The sequence below is a fragment of the Elgaria multicarinata genome, chromosome 9 (assembly GCF_023053635.1).
Source record: "Elgaria multicarinata webbii isolate HBS135686 ecotype San Diego chromosome 9, rElgMul1.1.pri, whole genome shotgun sequence".
In the NCBI taxonomy this organism is placed as follows: domain Eukaryota; kingdom Metazoa; phylum Chordata; class Lepidosauria; order Squamata; family Anguidae; genus Elgaria; species Elgaria multicarinata.
Genome location: NC_086179.1, coordinates 48,674,979 through 48,701,155, shown reverse-complemented (window position 1 = coordinate 48,701,155; position 26,177 = coordinate 48,674,979). Strand labels below are relative to the sequence as shown.

At 38.7% G+C, this 26,177-nt stretch overlaps 1 protein-coding gene across 2 annotated transcripts in view; it reads left to right on the top strand.

Moving 5' to 3' along the window:
* TMTC2 (transmembrane O-mannosyltransferase targeting cadherins 2) overlaps nucleotides 1-26,177 on the top strand; it is a 209,503-nt gene that overhangs the window by 88,192 nt on the left and 95,134 nt on the right. For both annotated transcript variants that reach the window (XM_063133826.1, XM_063133827.1), the window contains exon 2: nucleotides 7,328-7,898. In XM_063133826.1, coding sequence (XP_062989896.1) covers nucleotides 7,328-7,898 — 571 coding nt within the window. The remainder of the gene's footprint in view (nucleotides 1-7,327; nucleotides 7,899-26,177) is intronic.

Below are 26,177 nucleotides of genomic sequence, written 5' to 3'. Positions count from 1 at the left end.
CACACATGCACAGCTGTAAGTTGTAAGGTGCAGGTGTAACAAACACCCTCATGATTGAGACAGCAATGTTGACCTTTTGGTGCTGCAGTTTTTCAGTCTCCAAGACTCTGCTGTAACTGCTCTGAGGAATAAGCCTGGGTTTCTCCAAGGCATAAATACATCAGTACCTTCTGATTTGAAGTTGGAATTAATTTAGAGTTATGACCTTCCCCTTTTCTCCTCTACTTCCTGACTATTGCAGGTGTGGCTTTTATTTTCCTGACACTTTGCTGTTTAAGCAATAGCTGCATTTTTATCAGATTTCCTCATTTTCTGTCTTGGCAAGTAGTTCCAGATATTCCCCTCCTGCCCCCCCCCCTTTTATTTTTGCTTGTGTTTATGACAGGAATAGTATTTTTGAGGAACAAGACTACAACCTGTATGGCCAGTCAAATGAGTGCTAGCTATCACAAAATGTAAGTCATAGAGGTGCTAGTCTTGTTCTCCGTCAAACAAGTGCTCTAGGGACATGGAAATAAGACGTGTACTCCTCAATCCCTGTTTGCTTCCTCATAGCTGGATAGCAAGATATTAAATTAAATCTGAAAATAAAAACTAAAAAGTGTTTGCAGACTAATACCAAATTTTCTTCAAAAGTCTTGATTCATGGTTGATAAATCGTTTGTCTTAATTACTGCAGCGTAAAGCATTTTCTCACTCCTCCTATTCTTTATTGCTGCCACACCTTCTGCAGTAATGTGGACATGATCCATTCACAGTTAAACATGCTTAAATTCTATTGAGTCCAGCTAATTACATACTTAAAAAACCCTAATTAAAATCAATGATTCATAAAGCTGCTTAACATTTGCTGGATCATGACCGCAATTTTAATTCAATTAAGTTAATTCCGTTTTGTCATATTTCAGGATCCTAATAAGAGCTTGCGGGCATTAACAAAAGTACTGTATGTCTCTCACCCAACCAGTGAAACATATATCAATAGCTCATGAATTAGCAAGTTGCTGCTTAATTTCTTAGAATACATTTACAAAATGGCTATAAAAATCTCAAATCTGACATTGCAGGGAAGAAAGTCATTGGCATTTTATGACAATTATGCTTCTATCTGAATTCAACATTAAACGATGTAAAGGATGTTCATTCCCATTTTACTTGTTTTATCTCTGTTTGTAAGGGGAATATAATGGAAAAGTTCTTGCTTTTTCTTTTAAATAAAACTCTTAGCTTTGCTTATAGAATGACAGTTTTGATTTGTTTCTGTCTTTAGGTGACAACAATGCATTTGCATTTGCTACTGATGTTTAAACTGCTTTAACCTGCTGCAACATTTGCTTCTACATATCTCTTGATGTTTATAGTGAAAATAATCATATTTGTAAGAAATCTTGAAAAGATATTTCAAAAAGAGGAGCAGTAGTTGAACTGTACAACCTCTACCTTGTCTTTACTAATTTTGATCCCACTACTTCTGAGCATATTAATAAATTCCTTCAGTTATGAAAAGTTCAGCAAAAAGACCCAGAGGGGAAGATCTCTCTCTCTCTCTCTGATTGTGTTTTCTAGACCAGCGAAACTGATGTATGCGTAGAAGTATAAAGTAAATGCCACTTCTTATTTACTTATTTTTTAAAAAAACAGTTTTCACTGCACGATTGTTTGTTCTTGCTCCTGCGATTTCTGGGAATGTGTGTGGAGGTTGCATAGTAATGTTTCATGAGGCTAAGAAACCTTGTGGGAAGAGCATAGATTTTGTAGTATGTCCATATTACAGCTCTTTAATTGCAGGGTAACAACTGGTGGAGAACTTTGCAGAAGGAAACTTATTAATATTCCAGGATTGTTCCATAGGTTTGTGCATGTATATTCATTAGTATTGGGTGGCACTCAATGGTAGAAGACATGCTTTTTGTGCAGAAGATATCAGGCTCAACCTGGATGTGACAATGCTGGACTAGGTAAACCAATGGACATGGTATACATTTCAGAGAAATTCTTATATCTTTTTGTTTAGTATTACTGTGTATTGGTGCTCAATTCATACAATAGTTTTGATATTCAAGTTATATTGTTTCCCCATAATACTGAAAAATGTTTCATTTTAGAAAGAGGGTTTTTATGGCAATGTTTTCTTATTTCCTTTTACAGTGAAATAGTAGAAGGTAGTATTGTTTCTACAGATTAGCTGCCATCAGAATTGTATTGTAAATGTGATACAAAACAAACCATCAGCTTTTATTAAAAGGCCTTGCACATTCCAGCAAAATACACCCTCCAGAGCTGTTCTTTAGAGTTTCTTAAGTTGTGTGATGTCATTGGCCTGTACATACTGTTTTTAATTTTTATCTCCATCCCAAGGAAAAAAGTGTTATGAGATAGTATATTCTTGTGGTTTAGTCTAGGGAGACTCACATTCTCTGGATCCTCCCAGCAGCCTTACCTTTAATCTCTTCTCTTAAGGCAAATAACTTTGTGTAAGATTAGGCACATGAGGAACGTCTGGAAGGCATTTTTGTTGATTAGGGGTTCACATTTTTTTTCTGTTCTTGGTAAGGGAGGAAAGACAACGCACAGATGTTTCAGAAGCAACTTGTTCATCTGATGATGTTTGCAACAATTATATCAAACCAGCAAGGTCCTTATTATATTGTCTCTGAGATCATCTAGATCAGGGATGGGCAGAAGAGAGATCTTGAGATGTTTTGGACTTCTGCTATGTAAGCTCCTGCCAGCATAATCAGTAGTTATGCATACTTGGGAGTTGAAGACAAAAACCTTCTGGAGATTTATCTTCTGCCCATCCCTGATCTAGTTGTGCTGTGCCAACTAACTGCAGTATCCTTGAGAGTGAAGAAGGAAGCATGTAATAAAGTCACAGACACCAGAGCTTGGGATAAACTAGGGCAGCTTTATTAAGCAATAAAGGAGATTCAACCCCTCCCTGGATGCGCAGGCGAAAGTGCCGGAATCAATGTCCTTATCTCAGGCCACTTGCATATGTCTTTATAGGCAAGCCACTCTCCTAAGCCAGGAGTCAGGTAAACCCGGCTCCTCTCTTATGCGACACTCTGAAAGTGTGGGGAGATCAGAGCCATAAAACTTTGAGTAGATAAGGCAGGAGGATCTCCAAAGGCATACTATATCCTGACATGGGAGCCTCACGAGGAGCAGGTCCTCAAGATATGCCAGTTACCAAAAGGTGCCAGAGTGGTCACCGTCCCTATTCCACTATAGAAAATTCCTGCACATGCCACCACTGGAGGGTGCCAAGCCCCTACCTATCTTGGATGAAACCCTGCAAACCTGCACGAAGATCCTGCAGGAAAATATTGTTCCCTGCATTGGAGATATGAACTCCATCTGCCTGATAAAATTCCCCTCTGGAAGACATACAAATTTACTTGTGGGCATTGCCCTATTTACGCTACGGGCTTTACCACCCTCACACTTCTAGTGCCGAGGGAGCAAGTTTAACACATAGTACAAATATCTGGAACCCCATGACACCCCCCCCCCCCAAGTGGGCACCATTCCTGCAGCAGGGCAGAAACCATTTCATGGAGGAGATGCTACCACAGCTTGCCTTGCCTGCCACCCCACAGGATGGAGTCCATTTGACTGAGCTCAAACTGCTTGCCAACAGTTGCTCATGTCACTCTGTGGCTGGCCCAGATGCCATGCCATGCACTGTACTTATCCCTTACTGAGACCTAGGGTCTCTTTCCTAGAGTGTTTCTGCAAATCCTGAAATTTATTTATTTGTGACACTTATATACTGCTAAATATAATAAAAACCCTCAGTGGTTCACAATAAATATTAAAATACATTTTAAAACAACATTAAAACATAGCATTAAAAACACTTCAACTACAGTAAAAATAATAATCAAGGAAGAGTAAAAAGGAGCAGTATAATTTTATGTGAAGGAGGCATTCAAACAATGTCATATTTTGTGTCTCCTAAACTGCAAAAGAGTTAGGGTTCTCCAGAGCGTGGAGGCTGCTACAGAGAAGACCTGCCACTGGGTTACTTCCCAACAACAATATGTTTGTTTTGGAAGGACCAGCAAAGCATCCTCTGATGATCTTTTGCTGGAGGATATATAAGGGAATGTGGTCTGCTAGCTGTTATGTGAGCATAGCTAGGTGTCCCAGTGAGCACCCTATCCACTGCATTTGCACTAGCTGCAGCTCCTGAACCATACATGAAGACAGTCCTTCATAGAGCACATTGCAGTAGTCTAATCATGAAGTTACCAGTCCATGGACCACTGTGGCTACCTATCCCTATCCAGGAATGGCACAATTGGTGTACCAACACAAAGTTGGTAATAGATGCTGCAGGTCACCTTGACTTTGAGTGACAAAGATGGATCTGGGAGCACTCCCAAACTGCTCCTTGAGTGGGAGTGCAATCTCAGCCAGAACCGGCAAACACCCCAATTCCAGGACCTGATAACTGTCAACCCATGGAGTCTCTGTCTTATTTGCATTCAGCTTCAGTTTCCTGGCCCTCATCCAAACTATAACTGCATCCAAGCATTAGTTCACAGCCTGTTCCTATTCAGTTCACAAAAAATAGAGTTGGGTGTTGTCAGCATACTGGTGACAACTTGCTCCAAATCTCCTGATGACCACTCCCAATGTCTTCATATAAATATTAAAATAAAATTGGGGCAAGATTGTGCCCTCTGTCACCCCACAATTCAGTTGCCATGGGGCTGAGGTATTGCCACCCAATGTTATTCTCTGGAATTGACCCCATAGATATGTGTTGGACCACTGTAGAACAGTGCCTCCAACTCCTAATGGCGGTCCAGGAGGATACTATGCTCAATGGTATCAAAAGCCATTGAGATCAAGAAGAAGTAAAAGGGTCACCCTATCTCTGTATCTTTCCCCCCAAAAGTCATCCATCAGGGTGACCAAGGGCGATTTCATCCGCAAACTGGGTCTGAATCCAGACTGTAATGGGTCCAAGTAATCAGTTTCATTGAAGAATGCCTGCAGCTGAGATGCCACCACTCCACTGAACACTTTATTCAGGAATGGGTGTTTGCAACAAGATGATAATTAGCATAGATTTCTGGATCAGGGGAGGTTTTTTCCCCCCAGAAGTGATTGCACCACTACTTGCTTCCAGGCAGTAGAGACCACACCATCTGGTTAGCCCCCCACAACTAGCTCGAATAAGCCATGATGGGCAAGAGTTGAGAGAGCATGTGGTGGGTTGTACAGGGTTGCCTGATACAACAAAACTTAAGAAACTGGTCTTTCTAACGCTTCTGCTATTCCAGTCCATTCGAGTGCATTAATACGATGTGTAGTATTGCTGTAGTGTAGCTATTTTTGATGGTGAAGTGTTCCATCATTAAAGTCCACGTTTATTTGGCTCTGGCAGTCGATTGACAGTAATCCTTGATCATCTTTAGTATCCCATCCATTGTTTCTTGTTCTGGGGACTTGTGTTTCACTTGTAATCTCATATTCTGAAAGATTCTGATTTCAATTTGGGAGAAACAATAAGTGGCAATAAATGCAGTAGAGTTTAAGAATTTGTTTGTTTGCCATATTATTTCTTAATAACAGTTAAGTGAAACCAGAAATGGAGGCAGAATTGATACACTATGAAAGTAAATCCGAATTAATATTTTTAGTGACCTCCTCCTAACCTCAGTATACAGTATATGCAAACAAAAGATATCTATAGGCAGCAAATGTGCTTAAAACATTATAACAATGGAACTGCTGAGCTTTGTAATAGTATTCATTTGGAGAACAGTGTTATATTTGCGAAGTCAGCAAATAATAATTATTAAATAATAATAAAAGTCAGCGAAAATAATACTGACATTTTTTTCTGTTTAAAGAGACCTGCTGAGAGCAATTCTATAATATAGTGCTATTTTTGAATAAAAAATCCAAAAGGATGAGTAGTAATTTGTCTCCCTTAGAGTCCCTGAAGTTTTGTTTCTTTTGCCTTCTGTTGCATCCTCTCTAGTGAAGGATGTACGTATACGTTACATGTATACCTACATCTGAAATTTTGATTAAATCCCCCCCCATCAATTCAGCATGTGTGTGAGAGGATAATTCAGCGATTTTTATACCTTATTTGCCAACCTAAGCCCAATATCAAACATCCCATTAGTGGGTAAGGTTGCTGTTCTGAAGACTCTTCATGTATTTAAGCCATGTTTCATAGCATCTTCAGCAGCAGGATTTGCAAATGCAGATTGCAGCAAACTTAAAGTATCTGTTCTTCACCTGTATCACACTTGTACAGAATCTTCCTGGGTGCAAATGGTTATCCTAGGATAGATATTGACTGTCTAGTGTTACACTTGACTGTAGTGAGGGTGTATGCAATAATTTGCAATGCTTGCTTGTAGAGAGATACTTTTAACTACAGAGAGGTTAAAAATCTATACAAATCTGGGTATAAGAGGTAATACATGTGTATATGCTCACTGCAGAAAAAGACATCTTTCATGTTAAATTAAATGATGAGCCCAGAAAAATAATAAAACTCCCATTTTAGTTTCCTTTCAGCTGGAGTAATATTAGTGGCTTAAGAAATTGAGCTGTGGATCAGAAAAGTTTTGATCTTGCCTGTGCGATGAACTCAGTAGGTGACTTTAGACAAGCTGCTATCTATGATATGAGAATAGAGAGACTAAATACTCATTTTCTTGTGACTTTGTAAAACTAGAGCAGGTCTGGATGACATTCACCTACAATTCTTTAAACATGGGCTGCAGACTTGCCTTCATTATGTAGAGGTGTGTGTCTGTCCAGGGATTTCTCTATGTATCAAAATTTTGCATACATCTGGTAACTTTGTGAAATGATGGCTAATCCATGTCAACAAGATTAATTCTTTCATGTAATTTGAAAGTAGGTGTGTAAAAGGCCATTTCGGGGGTTAGTTTGGAGTTGCTGAGGAATTACTAGCTTCAGCCACAGTGTTTTGTCAATTACTCATATTTCTTTTACATTTTAATTATAATCCATCAACTCATAAGTGATTGCTTCTGGGTTAGATTCAGATGAATGTCATTGAAGGGTGTTTTAATTTAATGGATCCAGGATAGCATCTGTTTCCAACGTTTTAAAAGCCAATTTATATGGAAATTTATTGTAGCAAAAGTCAATAGAAGAGGCACTTCTAACACTACTGGAACTGTGAAGTTTAAGGAATAGTATAGCTCTGATATTACATTTTTTTTGTGCTAATGAAATGGAAACGTCCATATAATAATTTCAGTGAGTCTGCTTTAGCAATCTCATGTAGTTTGATTCTTTCTTTCTGTGTTTTCTGTTTTAGCCGAGCTATCAAGACAAACCAGGATCTACTTCCCGAAACACCATGGACTCAGATATTCTACAATGACTTCTGGGGCACTCTCCTTACCCACAGTGGGAGCCATAAATCATACCGACCTCTCTGCACGCTCTCTTTTCGCATTAACCATGCTATTGGAGGAATGGATCCTTGGAGCTACCACCTTGTAAATGTCCTCTTACATGCTGCAGTCACAGGTCTTTTCACAAATTTTTCACGAATACTTTTTGGTGATGGATATTGGACCTTACTTGCTGGCCTGCTGTTTGCTTCTCATCCCATTCATACTGAAGCGGTGGCAGGAATTGTGGGAAGGGCTGATATTGGAGCTTGCCTTTTCTTTCTGCTCTCCTTGTTGTGTTATACTAAACACTGCTGCGCAAGAAGCTATTCGGAAGGAACCTGGGGCTGGATCTTGGGTGCAGGGCTTTGTGCCACTTGCAGCATGTTGTGGAAGGAGCAAGGAGTGACTGTACTAGCAGTTTCAGCGGTTTATGATGTCTTTGTATTTCACAGACTAAAAATACACCAAATCATTCCTGCTATCTATAAGGTGAGTGAGAACTGTGGTTCATAAGCATCATTTTCTATATCAGACAAACACATTTTATCTACAAGAGGAAGGAATTAGCTTAATAGTCCAGTCTGCTGTATTAAAAATGAGAACAATAACAGCAACAAAAAATAAGCACAGCTGCTTTATGGTATAATTGAATTAGTTCAACTATTCTTCTTAAAGCTGGCATTTTGAATTTAATTCACATTTTCATGCTTTCCACCAAATACCTCTTGGGCAAAGTTTCTTGGTTTTTGTTTTGTTTTGCGTTTTCTTTTAACAACTTATCTACCAATAATGGAGGGATAATTGGGAATGCACATTTTCCTTTCTTTAATATAAATGTGTCTGACTTTATTAAAAGCTGATTTCTACACAAATTATGGCCGACCCTAATGTATGTTATTGAAGAGTGATGTTCCGAATCCTGATTTTTCAATGTGAAGGAACTCTTGCCATGGACATGCTAGAAGCCAGGCTGATTAAAAATGTTAAGCTGGCTAAAAACAACAACAACAACAGTTGGGCATAAAGGTGGCATGCATTTATCCTTAACCTAATGTGATTATAAATGAGTTCAGCTAAAGTATAGATCTAGTGGTCTTATATTTATATTTATATTTATATTTATTTGTTGTATTTATATCCAAGGAGCTCAAGATGGTGTACATGATCCCTCTTCACTCCATTTTATCTTCACAAAAGCCCTGTGAGATAGGTTAGATTGAAAGTCAGTAGCTGGCCCAAAGCCACCCAGTGAGTTTCATGGCTGAGCGGGAACTAGAACCTGGATCACTTGAGTCCCAGGCTAACATCTTAACTGCTATGCTACACTGGCTCTCTTTTAAAAATGTTTTTCATAATTTTAATGAAAGTAGACAAATAAGAATGTGCTCATAGCTAAATACTGTTGAATCATTGCTGCAAGTGTATACTGGCATTTTTTGTTTGTTTTTCCTCGGCAGGATCTACACTACTGCTTTAAAGTGTTTTAAAGTGCTTTATAACAGTTTTGACAACTATTGGGGCCCAGGACACACTCTATATACAGTTGTCAAAGCTGTTATAAAGCACTTTAAAGCAGTGGTGTAGATACAGCCCTAGATGGCTCAGTTTGGAATTGAAGCAAATACTCTAGATAGAGTCTTTTGAGTCTAAAGAAATTTGCAGCAGTAGTAGCAAAAATATTGTGGAAGCTCAAAATGTCCAAATTCTGCTTGTTTTCAAGCATGATTTGTCCATTTTAGGCTTCTGTAGTGGCTCTCAACTTCTGCAAAAGTCCAAAATGGACAAATCTTGCTTCCCCCCTCCCAAGTGTCCCACTGAGTGTGGAGCACCCCATGGAGTGCAGAGGGGGTGGGGAGAGACCAGGTTGGCAAAAAATGATCACCAGACCGCCCAAAGTTGCCCAACACTGGTTTAGACTGGTTAGTTTCTTGGAACTTTTAAAAGTGTAAGTTGAGTAGAATACAGGTAGCTAGAATGATTTGTAGAATATATATATTCCTGCATTACCAGTCATTATACATGTTGGCAGAAAGGCCCAAACAAATTATACTACTACATTAATGTGAAAAGAAAATTCAACAAGGGAATGAGCTTTCAAGAGTGTTGTAATTATAGAAACTATGCAAATTCAGAGGCCTGATTCTTTTCCCTTTGCTTTTCCCAGCCTGAGAACAGGGCCATTAATCAGCTTTGCAGATTGCAGTATTCTGCCCAATTAGTACCACAAAGCTAATTTAAGTCTTTGTGCTCTGTGTTTGCCTCATCATTTCCCCACCTTTTTCAAACGGGGCAGAGGCCATGACAATATTTTGATTTAAAATGCATTGAATTTAGCTCTTTATTGGATATGTTATTAATACAGCAGTGTTAAATGCCTAGTTTCTACATATTACATATGCAAACCTCTATGATAGAAATAAACTGATCGGACTGCACACCAAGTAGTTTGATGAAAAGCTACTAAATAAACTGTCATTAATGCAAAACGTGTGAGGTGTTTTTTTTAATGAACTAAAGAAAGTTTCTCCCCCCCCTTTTTTTTAAAATGGGGAATCTGTTTTTCATATAGAATTAGATACCAATTATCTGTAGCATGAAATGTGTCACAGATGTGATAAACTGCTTTATGTATAATCTGGTGTTATACATTATGGCTATATACAATGAAATGTTATGGAAACAAATTTTCATTTTACGGTAGCTATGCTCTAGGAATGGCATAGTTAACAGTTCACCTTCAATTTTAACTTAACATTTGACTTGCAGTTTGACTGAAACACTACTTATAGCATGTAGACCCCTTTTTGCGACTTGTCCTAAATTTATATTTCTCAAAGGACTTGAGAATTTAAAAGGATAGAGTCAGCCTTACCTAATGAAACAAAATTAAATTACTCTGAAAGTTGGTATCAGAACAAAAATCTAAAAACATCATTGTAAATACTAAATACACAGTTCAATTCTAAGACTTGTTAGACAGTAAGTTAATTACTTAGGGTGGAACTATCAGGCCAGATCAGATGTTTAGGATAATATGTTACAATATGACAATTGGAAAGTTCAAACATATCTACTCACCTTTCTATATGACTTGTCATTTCAGCTCTTCTCGCTGTATTTCTTATTTCAACACAACATATTAACAGTACAATAATGACAAAATATAGAACACCACTATTAAAACAACAAGAACCCTAGATTAAATGGGGAAATACATTACATTAAATTAACATCTTCAGGTTGGCTTTGGGGATTTTTTAATCTTCATTTGTGATTCTACCAATAGACACTCATGAGTTTAAGGATCCCATTGCAGCACTTAGGAAAAGACTGTGTAATCATAATTAGAAAACAACCGGTTTCTAGGGAAAAAATAGTTCCTAGCAACCTGCTATGTGGTAAATGATTGTTAGATTTTGAATGTGGCCTGACCTCTTGCCAATTCTACTATCTGCACATAAGTGTTTTTAGACAAATGTGCGCACACAAGTGCACTAAACTGTTAAACATGGCCTTTGTGTGTGCTGTGGATTTTTACACTTTGAAGAGTTAAATAAAAGGTTGGGAGCACAACTGATTACTCCCTTGTGGAGTCTTTGCATTCAAGGTTATTCAACTGAGAATTAATTTCTCCAGCATTTATATCTCATTATAAACGTGTGAAAGTTTGAACAAATATTTGCATTTGTTTGTGCCCCACAGCTTCCTTTCTCCTAGAGAACAACAGGTGCTATTTAAAAAGCAAACCCATGTAACTGCAACGGTTAGTAGATAGGTCAAATGTCTAGAGAAGATTATTGCATGATTACTCATCTTTTATATAGCATATTGCAGTGAATGGTTGTTTTCTACTCAGAAGGCGTAAGCCAAAAGTTAGACAGGAAGAGCAAGGATAGAAGGAGGGAAGGAATAGTAAGAAATGGGCATATATAGTCTGATTCCAAATGTAACATTGCAGTCTCTTAACCACACTGAGGCATTCAAGTGAGTTGGAGTCTCATGTGCTACCCCCTTTCTCCTCCATATCTTAGCATTGTGCACCACCGGTAACCATGGTTAACACAAAAGGCTCATATCCTAACCAAGTTATGAAGCAGGTTTTGCAAACCCTGGTTAAGAGAACCTGGTTAACATTAATAATGGTTAATTATCCTAATGTAACAATAAAACGGTGGCTACAGATGGCAAGGGAAGGTACAAGCGAGGTCAGGACTCATGGACCTGGACTTCTCATTCAGCAGCATCACAATTTAGCCTTGAAAACTTTTGCTAAAAATGAATTAATGGGCAATTTCCAGGATTCCAATGAACTTTGCAAAAATCTCAGGCTGTGCAATGCCTTGGTGGCTCTTAGCAGATAAAGCTGTGCAGAATGTTAATATAAATGTTAATATATAATAATAATTACTGCATTGGATATTAAGGGAATTATTTGAGAGAGGATAGTTAAAGCAAGACTTTCTAGGACCAAATATTATGCTGAAGCATTTTAAAGTTGAGAGGCAGTTAAGCAGAAATTAGGAATTGTTGAGCTGGGTAGGTTATGCTGACCCATGTAAAATTAAACGTTATTCAAGTGGACATTAGAACACAATGAAATTGTATGGTCAGGTTGTAATGTAAATATATTTATCTGCTGTTGTTCTAAAATGGATTTTTAAGCTGCTGTTTCTGTTATGTTAGCTTTTTTTATTAGTTTTTAGATTGTATTTATATTCTGTTGTGTGTTTTGCCATTTTATGCAAGCAGGTATAAATGAACAAACAAGATTCTCCCTCTGTAAATATCGTGTTGGGTAGGCTTTTATAAGTGACAAATTCCTTTCTTGAATTTAAGAAGAATTACCAAAAGCACTGTTTTTACATGAAAATTAATAATAAAATCTAGAAATGTTTTAAAAAGGGTTCCAGTGGATGTAAAGAAAGGTAGAGTGGTCAGTTTATTCTGTGAAAGGATATATTAATATTTTTATTACATATTAGTCCTTTTCAAGCTCCTGTCAAAGCATAAGTTCATTATTGTCAAAGACTCCAATCTTAAATAACGGCAAAGAAGTGAAAACATTTGAATGTCCTCTAGAGTTTCCCTGGGGTTCAATTATTCTTCGAGGCGTGAGGTGAGAGTATAAGTTTTCATGGGGATTTGTACAGATGGTGCTAGCTCTTGCTTGTCATGTCGAAGCTACTTGGCAATTTTCAACTTCAAGAACAATGTGCCTTTTTTTTTACAGTAGAATTTAACCTTCAGGGTATTGCTGCTCTTGTCGCATGCGTTCAAATGGATTTTCCTCTCTTCTCAGTAGGCCATGTGTTACCTTTTAGATTACTGACAAAAGTGTAGAACAGAATAATTCATGAAAGCACAGCTATTGGGAAACTGATTTTTCATGAAGAATGCCACAAAATTTGTAAAAATATAGTTTTTCAAGGGCCTAATATTTTCACAAGTGTATCAGTCCAAATGTAGTACTATTTTCTAGAGATCTATAAATGGCAATTGTTTTATATTTTTCATGGAAAACCCTTTATTGCCAGATCATTTTGAGTAATGTTAGTGTTTAAGAGTGGGTACTTGAGGAATGCCTGGAATAGCCTTCCCCAACCTGTTGCTCTACAGTTCCCAGCACTCCTGACTATTGGTTATTCCGGTAGGGGCTAGTGGGACTTGAAGTTCAAAACATCCGGAAGTCACCAGGTTGGGGAACAACAGTTGCGCAATTTGAAATACATTTTCAATGTTGAGAAGTTTTGCACTATAATTTCAAATATTAGCTTCGGCAGCAATCTGTTGCTTATGCCTGGATAAGCCCTATTCAATGTAAGTTTTGCTTTGAAAACTGGGCTTCCTTTGCAAAACTTCATATTACTTTGTAATGTTCTTCTTGCATTCAGCAGCATTAACAGACACTGCTCTGAAAGTGTTTTTAGTTTGTTTATGATCTAGTTGATATCTCATTGCTACAAAACACTAGTGTATGAAAATATAATGTGAGGTGATAGGGGGTTGGGTGCGTGGGGTGAAAATAGGAAAAAGGAGAAAAAGTGAGAAAATGTAAAAAGGAAAGATATTATTTTAAAACTAATAATGATTAAGTCTGAAATAGGAAATGAAAACTTGTGGACAAGACAGAAGTAAGCATATCAAGAAAACTGAACGGAAAGTGTTTCGAAATTTTAACCCTCTCATTTAAAAGTTTTACTACTAAATAAATTAATATAAATAATAATCATAAGATGAAATGTGCCATTCAAGTTTTCTCTTGCTTGGCTTGGTATAGTCTTTTGCCCAGTTCAAAAGGCCTCTTCCAGATCATGCTTCTAGTAAGTGGGTATAGGATTGAAGCCTTACTGCATTTTCTGAGTACTGCATAGAGAGAAAATGAGATACTTTCCCCAGATATCAGTGATTGTATAGGTATGATAGCTCTGTGTGAACATTGCTGATTGAGAGTAGGGCTTTTTAGCGGAGCTAAAGATTATAGCAGAGCTGTATCCTTTTCTATTGTCCTCCTTGATATCTAGGTGTGTTTGATTACTGCATTCTGACATAATGGCACACTATATATCAGTACGCTATGACATCGTTATGTTAATCAGTCCCTCCCATCTCCTTTTTTCTTCTCTGGCACCACTGTGAGAAAGGGATTAGAAACTTCCACTTTATTAACCACAGTTCAGCAATATTTCTGACCCTAAAAGGTGTGATTAATCTTTACTATAATTTATTGAAACAAGCCAGCTCATAAACCATGGTTTGAAGTTGGTTGTTTCAGTAAGCCAAGATTAAGACTAATTATAGTTTATTTGGGTTTGAACATAACACTAAATTACACTTAATTTAGGAAGGAAGCAAATGTTTCTGGTCTCCTCACAACTGCACTGGAAAAGAGAAGAGAAGCTAGCAAGCCCAAGACTCATTCACATAATGATAAACCATAGTTGACTGTTAAATCAGAATGAAGCCCTTGTGAACTGTGATGTCATGTTACATATTTCCCCATCTTTATTGGGAAGAAGGGACATTGCAACACATATTTAATATCCATAAATGTTACAGATGACAGTAAAAAAAAAGAGACGTGGGGTGCCGTTTCGACAGCAACCTCATGGCATAAAAAACACACAATAATTGATCACAGATCCAACATATAACAAATCTAACAGTGGCCCTGTTCAGATGACACCATTAACCATGTTGTTAACCCTTTTGTGCTTAGTGTGGTTAGGGCAGCATGGTCAACGGCGGCACTAACCATGGCTAAAAGTGTCGTCTGACATGTTTCTGTCTTTAAGGGGCCAAAGACATAGAGCTTCCAGTACAGCGCGGCTTAACTAGGCGGGGCTGCTCTAGTTGGCAGCTTCTGTCACTACTCTGGACTGCTGCTTGATTGATATGCTCACTGGAATACGGGCCAGATTATTTGGGAGGACTCAGGTGCTCAACTAATCAGTTTGTGGTTAGTGTGTGGTTAAGGAATCCTTAGCCACAAAAGGGTTAAATGTGTCATCTGCTAGCATTCCACATGTGGTTAGCATTAACCACAGCTGAACATGGTTAACCACAGCTGAACAGCCGTGAGTGTTGTCTGAACATGGCCAATGAACATTAAAATAAAGCAAAGTTTTAAAAAGAATGAAATACCTATTGTAAACTTCATGCTTTAACAATTAAAGATTTCCTTCTTTATTGGCAACCCTAATCATACAACTTTCTCGCTATACTTGTATCAAACAATCTGTGACTGAAGTGAAAATAATAAATCACGCAATGAAACACACTTTTAAATGTACTTTTAATTGCCTTATTAAATAACAAAGCAATCACTAACATACAAATTTGAACGTTTCCTCACTCTATTATAACACTCCAGGAAAACACTCACTCTTCCTCTTTGTCATTTTGACTTGCTTACCATTTCAGATATAAGTTTTCTGTTGGAACAATACATACAATTGACAGGGCTTATTTTAAATTAATGTTTTGGTTCAGAAACAACTATGATTTGTGCTGTTAGGCTGAAGTTACTTTGATACGGGAGTTGCCTCATTCTTGGCCTCATTCCTGCCATTATGCAGGGTGTACCTGCATAATGGCAGGAAGGTTCATGTGTCCTTGTTACTTGAACTTAGTGTCCATGGTTCTACAGTGTACCAGATGGTTTCTCCATGCACTGCTGTATTTATTGGTCCTGCCATGAAGTGAGAAGGACACTAGTGCCATCAAATTCCTGTACTAATACCTATTAACTACTCTAATTTAGCCTATTTATTACTTGAACTGCTCTGTTCCTTCCGCTCGTTATCATTTCCAGTCTGTCTTAACTGTCAGGTTGCTGAGATGCAGCAGTTACGCAGCCACATATATACAATTATACCTTTTATTTAGGATGAATTAACTTGAGTAAAACTGCTATCCTATCTATTTTTAAAATTCTTTCAATATGAATTTTATTTTTCATACCAAAAATATGAAGATTTTTCATGTAAAATAGAAAACAGAAGAACTTATAGCTGAAACAATATTGCAATAGGATTGGGGGTTGAGCTGGATCAGTCCAACTCAGGGAGCAATACTATTGGCTTGAAGCCTGAAGGAAAGGAGCCTCAGACATTGGAGTTCTCCATTCATCCTGTGCCTTCTGGGATCTTGCCAGCAGAGTGGGAGGAGAAATGGAATCTATTTTTGCTTCTTAATCTTCATTTGAGGGTTTTTTTTTTTGGTTATATGGGCTTTTGAGCCCATCTAACTTGCTCTCTCTGTCCTCTTGATGGTAATGGAAATACAAAATTTCCTATGAGCTTGTGACCACATCTGTACCTTAGCCAGTAATTGGAGACAAAGAAATATATTTTGCAGAAATGCGTAATTAGTTATCACTTGGGATAAATTTTGATTCAGATAGAACACCTCTAGCAGCAACTTAGATTTCATTGATTCACTGAGTTCCTTTCTTGCCAGTCATTTCAGAGTTTGACTGGTAGAAGTTGGAACCTCTGATAAAGGACACCCCCCCTCCATCTCTTTTCAGCAGGCTCACAAATGTTGAAAACCAATCCAAGGAATGATTGGCAGCTTGATGAAAGTACTTCAGCTAGAACATGATGACTAAATGAGACAGAATTCCTATTAGACGCATACCTTTAGGAGCTAATACAATTACTGCAGTCTACAGTGTAAGTTGTCTAATCTCATGAGTTTGGCTATTAGTGAAGTGGGGTGGATGCATGATGTCTTTAAGAGTGTCAGCATTGTCAGCGTAATTTAGCACACACCAATAAGCTGCAGTAATTGCAAAAGACCATGTCAGGTCAGAAGATTGCTCTAGATCATTAAAGTGGGTTGCTATTACACTAGCCATCCCTTAACTGATTACAGAATATAATTATTACAAAAAGCTGAAGTACAGACAGCTGTAGTATTTCTGAATTAACTAACTGGTGATGTGAAGCAAATTTAAACTGTCTTCCATCCGTACTGTGCTGTGGTAAATGTAATAAGATAAATGATGGTAAGGGTTGTAGCATTCAGAAAAATGGATCCAGGTTTTAACTTCACTGTCCTGTTTTGAATAAGTAATTCAAGGTGTCAATATGGCAAAATGACCCATAAACTAGATGTTATTGTATGATTCTCTGGTAACATCAGCATGTAACCTTTTGACATATATTGTCTGGAGTAAACAATGCATATTTTATTTCAGGTTGTTGTTTTGTACAAATTTGAAATCAATGGATGTGTAATGTAAGTGAATTGGGGATCACAGGATGTGACCGGGGCCGGATGTACATGGAGAACATGTTACATGACATTCCCATCTCTCTGCAGTAACCACAGATTTTCCCACCCTAAACCTGCAATAGTGCAAAGTAGTTTTAGGGTGAATTTTCCCATCGCTCTGGCTTCAGTGCAGTTTGTGAGACTGTGTGACCTCAGCTTGTAATACTGACTTTGGGGGCAATGGGGGGTGGGGGAAGCAGTGCTGAGAAGAGGAAGAAGTTACATCAGCGAAGGATGGATCCAAGGAGAGGAGTTGGCTTCAGCCACCACTGATCATGTTTTGCTTTTTCCCAAATGAGCCTTACCCCCAAGAAAGTCAGCACATTGGTTTTTGGATTTCTACTTTTAAAATCCTCTTCTGCACAGGTATTTTATTTATTTATTTATTATTTATTAATTACATTTCTATACCGCCCAATAGCTGGAGCTCTCTGGGCAGTTCACAATTTCACATGCCAGTACACATATTCAAATAAGATTAATGACCTCAGAGAACAACAAACCGAAAACAGCCTGGATAAACATGTCTACTCAGAAGTAAATCACATTATCTTCAATTAGACTTACACAACAAGGGAGGGGAGAGACATGTGTGGACTTGGGCATTGCTTTGCCTACTATTTTCAATTTCCCCTTATCCGCTACAGTGGACCTGCACATGTTTAATGACTTTAAAGAAGGAAGCATGTTGATGTCTTTTGTTTTCAATCTCCCCTTATCTGCGGCAGCGGACCTGCACATAAGTTTAATGACTTTAAAAGCTAATTGTGTTTTGTTTTTCCTCAAATAAGCCTTAAAGTCAGCACATTGCTTTGGGATGACTTTTCGTCTTTTAAAATCTCCACTTCTGTGCTGAAACCACCCACTTAACATGTCTACTCAGAACTAATTCCCATTGTGTTCCATGAGAGGGTGGGGAAGGGAATTGATTTGCCTTTTGTTTCAAATTTCGCTCATCCAGAGGAGTCAACCAGCACATAAGGTTAATTACTTTTTTTTTAAAAAAAGGAAGCTTGTTGATGCTGTAAGGTTCCACCCACATATGCCCAAATGAATGCCATTTCTCATGCAATCTGCCACGCAGAAGTGGTTCTTTTCTGTCCCCCCCCCTTTTTTTTTGTATACACCACTTTAATTGACTTTGTATGCTATGGGAGGAGCAAATCTGAATGGATGAAAACACGGTTTTAAACTGAATTGCATTGGTTTTTTTTTTAATGCTGTGGGAATTGCAATATTCTGTAAAGATCAATATTTGAAGAGGCACCATATTTTAAAGGTATTTCTTTCCTTTCCAAAGCCATAATTTGGACAATATTGACAAATAATATGTAAGTTTAATAGGGTAATTATTTAGACAAGCAAATGTTAGAATGAAGCCTGTCTGTGGATAGATTTGGAATACAAGGGTGCCCAAAAGAATGTTGTGGTAACAATGAAAATTAGTTTATGTCAAGCTCTTGTATGCATCCCAAGAGTTCTAAATCTGCTCACAACTGCAGGGCTCCAAATCTTACTTGGCAGTGTCAGCTGCTGGGTGCCTACATAAGCTTCAGGGGTATGCTCTCCATCTCCCATCCAGTCTCCCATTCAGAAATAGTAGAGCAGTAGAGGGGATATGGGAGGGCTCAATGGCCTTCTCTATTCTTTGCACTGGCATGTGAAATTGAAATTCTGCAAGAGCAGTGTGTGTGTGGAGAGCAGGGAAATATAATTTCCCCAAGGCATCTTTCTAATAGGGAAATGGGATTGAAAGAGATTATGTGGAAGTTCCAAGACCGCCTTCTGTCCGTCACCACTGCAGCAGCATCAAAGTGGATTGGGAATGGAAGGGAGAAAAGAAGGAGGAAGAATTTAGGCCTTAAAGCTTGCCCTTTTGTTGAAAGTAATGTATGAGGTTTGGCAGAATCCTTTCAATAACTTTTTAGATTTTTTAAAATTATTTTTTAAAAATTGTATCTCAGATAGAGGTAATAGTTTGCCCAGTGTGTTTTCTAGTGTAGAAAAGTAATCTCGGAACAAGTCTTCTACTAATCGTAGGGTATGAAATGAAATATGGAAAAAAAGTGTGTTTTGCCTTATGTTAATGACTTAATTTGCAATTCCTTTCCCAGAATTCCACAATCTACTTTTATCCATATTTCCACAAAATACACCCTACCTAGTGGTAAAAGTGGGCAGGAATTGATAGGTACTGAGTACCAGGAGGAACTCCCCCTTGAATATAGGGTACAGCTACACAAATGTTTGGCTTTTGTCACTGAGGGCTGATCTACACCAAGCAGGATATTTCAGTATGAAAGCGGTATATAAAAGGCAGGAGCCACACTACTGTTTTATAATGGTATTGAAGTGCACTGACAACTGTTGGGGCCCATGACACGTGCCATATACAACTCATATATGGCATTCATACCACTTTCATAGTGCTATATCCTGCTTGGTGTAGGTGTGTCATGGGCCCCAACAGTTGTCAGTGCACTTCAGTACCACTATAAAGCAGTAGTGTAGATCCTGCAGTGCAGTTCAATACCACAATAAAGCAGTAGTGTGGCTCCTGCCTTTTATATACCACTTTCATAGTGGAATATTTGCTTGGTGTAGATGAGCCCTCAGTATACCTTTCCACTCAATATATACTTTTCATTTTGTATTTTTCATTAAAGCATGAATTCTGGAATAGTTAGAGATATGTATAACAGGGAACCTTCCATAGTGTAAAAAATAAGCAATGCCTTTCTGAACATTTTCAAAGTAGGATAACAATTCTTGTCTGCTACCCTGGGAACTTTGGAAAGCTCTTAGCTGTAATTCTAAGAGACAAGAAAATTTGTGGTATATGTTTGAATTGCCATGAATGTGGTGTGCTGATTAGGAGATAGCTACTTTTTTCTATATCTACACTTGGGTGTCAATCTGGAGCCTACACTATATGTTAACTACCCATTCCTCTTGAGGGTTTCCAAGTACATGGTGGAGGTGAAGCATAGATCTTACTATTATTAGTGAGATGTATTTCTAACATCAAGTCTTATGGTGGATTTAAGAAATCCACATTTCTTGAGATTAACAAAATGCCACCTATGCAGGCTGAAATCTGAATTTCATACAACCTACATATCTTCTATTTGGAGAATCAAGAGTCTAAAGCAATTACTAATTAGCATTTAAATTAGTCCTACATGGTAATTTTGTGTTCTCCTCTATCTGCTCATTCAAGTTCTTTTCTTCCCTTTTTATTAAAGGACATTCCAAATTTAAAGTTCAGTTTTTTCTTGGTGCCATGATTTATATACCCTTCTTCATTTGCAAGACATTTACTGATTAGAGTGCATTTATAGTTTTTTTTTTAAAAAAATCCAAACCTTTTAACCAAGCCATCCAATGTGATGGAAAATGGGAACAGGATGTTAGAAGATGCATCCGGAGTTGAAGTGAAGTATCTGTTGGTTTCAATGTCAATAGATGAGAGGAGGGGAAAGCAAGGATATGCACGTTGTATAAAAGAACTATAGAAAGTAATGTTCAGGTTCCAAACTGTTCTACAAAGAACATTTGCATGTGATTTCTGACCATTTTTTTGCTGCTGCCCAAGTCATTAATAAAGGAAGGAACAGTGTGTGATGCAGGATGGGATGAGTGGTAGGAGAAAGTGATCCTTTTCCATGTGTGCAGGAATGCCTGCCTCCTCACTCAATGAGCTCTTTGGATTCTAGCTATGATTGACTTACTGTACCACTTTTCCTCACCATAACAGCACACAAACTTTCAGGTGATGCAGAAATTTGTTGATAAGACCTGCAGTTCAAATTATTATATAAAATTTGTCTTTCTCCATTTGAGTATCTGGATCTCAACAACCTATCTGTTATGTGACTTGGACTGCCTGTTTGTAGCTATGTGTGTTCTTTTGAACCTAGAAAATGTCTGGTACATCTTGTGTGGCTCTATAAGGTTTAGTTTTTTTACCCCCCCCCAAAAAAAAAAACACCACACACACACACATTCTGAATAAGTTTCTTGGATGGTAAACATATTTTTAAGCTTGCTAAAATGCTTTTTGGCAGTAGTACTAACGGCAATTCTCCCAAACTGTAAAACTTCAAAGCAACCTAATGCCATCATCATCAGTTTCTGAGATTTCTCTTGAGAAGCAGAAGATCCATATGTTCAGAAAATATGAAATCATGTTTTATGGGTACTGATGGATATTGAAGACTTAGCCTTCTCGGGATTGACGAGCTGAAATGGTTGACTAGACCATTCTTTTTTTGGATCAAACTTTAGCTTTAGAACAGATTTCAGTCTGAAAACTTGTAATTACAGCTACATCAGTAAAATGGATTTGTGATTCAGTGCCCTCTCTGGCCACCAACTACTTTGGTATTGCAGGGCACGACAGCTACTTGTCCATGGCACAAAGCCATAGGTCACATGCTGAATGTGAATGACAAAGCCACATGGGTGGGAATAATAATAAATTATTTCCATCCTATTCTTCTCATGTTGTACTCAAAGCATCTAAAAAGCATAGATTAAAATAGTTAACATAAAATAACAATACAAATAAGCAATTGATTAAAAACAACAGTATAAAACAAGTAATATATTTGACAATGTCACAACACATCGGCAGGAGGGGAAATGGCCATCTTATGGAAAAGCATCCCATGTTTGTGTATAAGGTTGTGTTATTTCCATTTAGCCTATAGATATGTGAGATTATACCAAGGCAAAGCAGTAGGCTTCATTCACATCTGTTTTGGGAGGTTTTCTTCCTTGGAATTCTTGATAGTATCTTTCTTTTATAGTCTTTTATTTTAGTGTGTGTGTGTGTGTGTGTGTGTGTGTGTGTGTGTGTACACACACACACACACACACACACACACATTATGACAGATCTCATATTTTTGTTTACATGGTTAGGAGTGTCTTCTCTCTCACTGTTGAGTTCACTTTCTCTTTCATGTTACCCCTGTAGGTTTAATACCATGTAAAGCTGACTTCAGTATGTTGCAGGATTTATTAAACCAGGTTGCTGAATCAAAATAAAGTATTTCTTATTATAGTTTGGCCTTGGGGAGGGAAGAAAATGCATCTATGTTATAGCAATGGGAGTGGCAGCAGCTCATATATAGCAACTGTATTATAAATGAGGCAAAGCAAAAAACACAGGAAATATAGTTAGGATGTACCATGGATAGAAGGTTCTATGTCAAGGTGATTTCCCCCCTTGCTTTGCACCTAGAATTATAAATCATGACTGAAATTATGAGTTTCCAGATGACCATATTTCATAATATCCGGTATGTTATTTGTGCTTCGTCTGAGCAACTGGATAATTTTCAGTTCTATACCTGTAAACAATATGATCTCTTGTGTGGACATGCCCACTACCATAGAAATAGGTAGAAATTCTTCAACGTTGAGCTTATTCACTTGGTATGTGTCTTGGGTTCTTTCCCCATTGAGAGAAAGAAACAAGTGAGCAGTGTTGTGGTATATTTATTTAAATGAAGTATCCTGACAATCAACCACCACTCCTCTGTTCTTTACAGGGACAGGGTGGTTAGGGTGATACTAAGTTCAAATAAACATTGCGAGACAGATGTAAGAAATAAAGAGATGACAACAGAACTTTGGGTTTAAACAGGGCCACATTTATTAAAGATCTACAAAGGGGTGATCCTACCGGGCATCCAGCCTGGCCTGCTTACAGACTTTTCTGAGTAAGGCGAGCATTCTTGGCCAGTGGGTTGGCGATGCATCATTCGCCCTCCCGCTGGCTGTCCCCCTTATGGGGTAGGGAGACCTTCCTTTGTCACCCCCAAACCCAGGTCACAAGGCTCAAGGTGGGGTGAGAAAGGTCGGCCTCAGAGGAAATCCTTATCTCCCAGCCCGACCACAAGGCTCAACACTGGGAGCCCTCGGGAATTACCTGTCACCACAACAGTGCCTGTGAATGCTCACCATTCAAAATCCCTCTGGAAATCCTACCTGCAAATAAACAGATGTGACCAAATTAGTTAGCAATGCCAAATCAACCTAATTATGCTCCCAGACTGTCTTATAGTGTGGAGTAGGTGAAAAAATTCATGCCCAATTGAGAACATGAGTAAAAAATTCCTACTCCGGCCCCAAAAGGCAACCAGAGAACTCACACTGCCTACAGGGAGGGAGGGAGCCGTGCGAGCAATGTGGATTTGGGAGGGGTAAGTGCCCATATATTGGCCTGTAATTAACCCCTCCCAGCCCAGTGGCACCACCCGTAATTGCCCAATGAGAATTGGGCATGTCTCTCCCTTGTGGTGCGAAGGCCGATAAATAAGGAGACGAGACAACAACAGCTGGATTTAAACAGGGCCACATTTTATTAAATGATCTGCAAAAGGTGGTGAATCCTACCGGGCATCCAGTATGGCCTGTTGCCAGGCCCCTGAAGTTGGGCGAGCCATTTGTGGTCCAAGGGTAGGTGCTGCGACTTTCACCTTCCCCTGGACCTGCCCCTTGTGGGGTAGGGGGACCTTCTTTTGTCATGCCCTATCTCAAGCCGCCCGGCTCAGAGTGGGTGAGTAGCGTCAGCCCCAAAGTTAAGTCATCTCCCAGGCAGGCCATGGGGCTCAAAGCTGGGAGCCTGAGATCTTACCAGTCACTGTGAACAGTGCCCTGTGAATGCTCACCATTCCCACTCCCACTCTGGATGCCCTTACCTAGCGCTACAGGGAGCATCAAGCAACTCGCTTAGATCCTATTACCCTGCCCACAATTGGCCTCCCCATACCCACGCTTTGCCAGGCATGGCAGAATGGCCAATTGCTGCTTGGCTTTCTACCCATGGGAAGAGGGAGAGGCAAAATACAGGGTGCCTACGGCAGAGTGCAGGGCTTAAGCCAGTTGTGCCCACAGTCCAGATAGCATGAGAAATCTCTGGGAAGTGAGCTAAGCTACATGCTTTTCTGAGGGGGGGGGGGTCTCTAAATGTCAGTATGAACAGAAGCAGTCATATAAAAATGAGTGCATGTGGTATTTTTGAAATGAAAAACAATGGAACACCCTTCTATATGTAAAATGTTATGATCTTCCTACCAACGTGCCTGCAAACTGTTTTTTAGCATCACAACTAATGGAAATAATCACCTCTTCTCACAGCTGCTTCTCAGCTTGCTCTTCTAACCTTTGGCTTCCTATGCAAGCTGTCCAGCCCAATCCTGTGTTTGCCCATACAAGAGTTCTTTGTAATAAAAGTCAGTATGCCAAACTTCTCAGCTTGTCATTTCCCCTTTTCACTGCACGATTACACTTTTTGCTGTACCATAAGCTCTACCTTAAGTCCCTTTGCAGATACAAGGCAGTGGAACAAAGTATTAGCTGTCCCTTTTGAGTTCATATTCTTGAAGCAAACACATATCGGGTCACCAGTGCGATCAGCCAAGCATTCTGTGTGAGTGTGATAGGTATTTTTGTTTTGTGTTATTAACGTTAGGGTTCATGACTCTCTTTTATGGTATTCTACACCACCCCTGCCTCTGCAGTTTCCTTTGTTTTCGTTTCATATACTTTTTGAACATTTTAATAAGTGCTGTATTTACATGTCTGCTAAAGAATGACCAGAATCCAAAGTAAACATATAGCACAAAAATATTGTTATTCAAGGGAAGTATAAATGCCAGCATTTAGAGACTGGCCTCTGCATTTTCTTTATCCAGGAACCCCTGCTGGGTACAAGAATGGAGGATGCTGGCATTTTTAACGACTTGGAGTACAACTTATCTGCCCTCAGGCTAACTGCTGGCAACCTAGCAGTCATCCTTTCAGCCTTTAGTTTCTTCTCTCACCCACATATTTTGATCTATTTCTGAGCTTCCTAAATTGGGACATTACATTGGCATGAGGTAGTGTGTTTAAAAATTGGAAGACTGTAAACAAATGTACACATGATGACAGTGATATTTTTGTTAGATATTTTGTTGTTGTGAAGGGTAGTGGGGTTAGTTTTAAACTAAGGGATATAATGGGGATAAATACTGAATTCCACAAACCAAAATAGCCACTGACCTTCAAAACTAAGATTTAAAAACAACCTACTCACCTTGCTTCACAAAATGCAGACTATAGGCACTTATCTGCAATCCTGTGTCTGCATGCCTGTGAGTAAGCTCTACTGAACTCAGTAGAAATGTATAGGGTTACACTGCAAAGCTGCAATCCTTAAACATGGGTGCTAGAATCAACTGTATAGCTTCAGATATCTGATAAAAGATAATACTAGTTTTGATTGCTCCCTTGCCTTAGAAAAAATCTCTGCAATTAGACATCTTGCACAGAAGAGAGAAGACTAGGACAGAACCTTTCTCCTGGATACAGCATTTTTGTGTGTTTATTTGTTTGTTTTAAAGTGGGAAAATCCACCAAAACCATCTGCATTTTGAAGCGATACAGTCCACTTCAAGAATTTGCCACCTCATTCTGCTGCATTTGCAGCCCAGCTTTCAATTCACTGTTGCTGAGAAGCGTATAACTTCTTATTACTGTTTGTCAACTTCAGAGGCCTAAAAATCGTGTGTCTAAAAATGTGTTTCAGATATGAATATAAGTACACTCCAAAGGCATAAGGGTAATGAACTGAAAGTATCATTACACTAGACTTGGTAGAGTAGGAAGGGCAATGTGTACCCCCCCTTGCGATGTTTTGGCCTGAAACTCCCAGCATCCCTCATCAATGGCAGTGCTGGCTAGGGCTGACAGGAGTCATAGGCCAAAACATCTAGATTGCCACAAGCTGCCAATTCCAATTATAGGAACCAGGCAGACACTAACTTCATCAGCTTGCAGGCAGGAAACATCTTTTGAGAAAAATAGAGCCCCACATAGTAGTGCAAATCTTGAAAAGTGCCTCAGATTCTCTTCTCCATAAGTGTGAAGTTAACTTTCTAGTAGAGATGTCTAGCTCGAACTCTACCTCGCCTTCAGTGTTCTGTATTTTTCCAATGG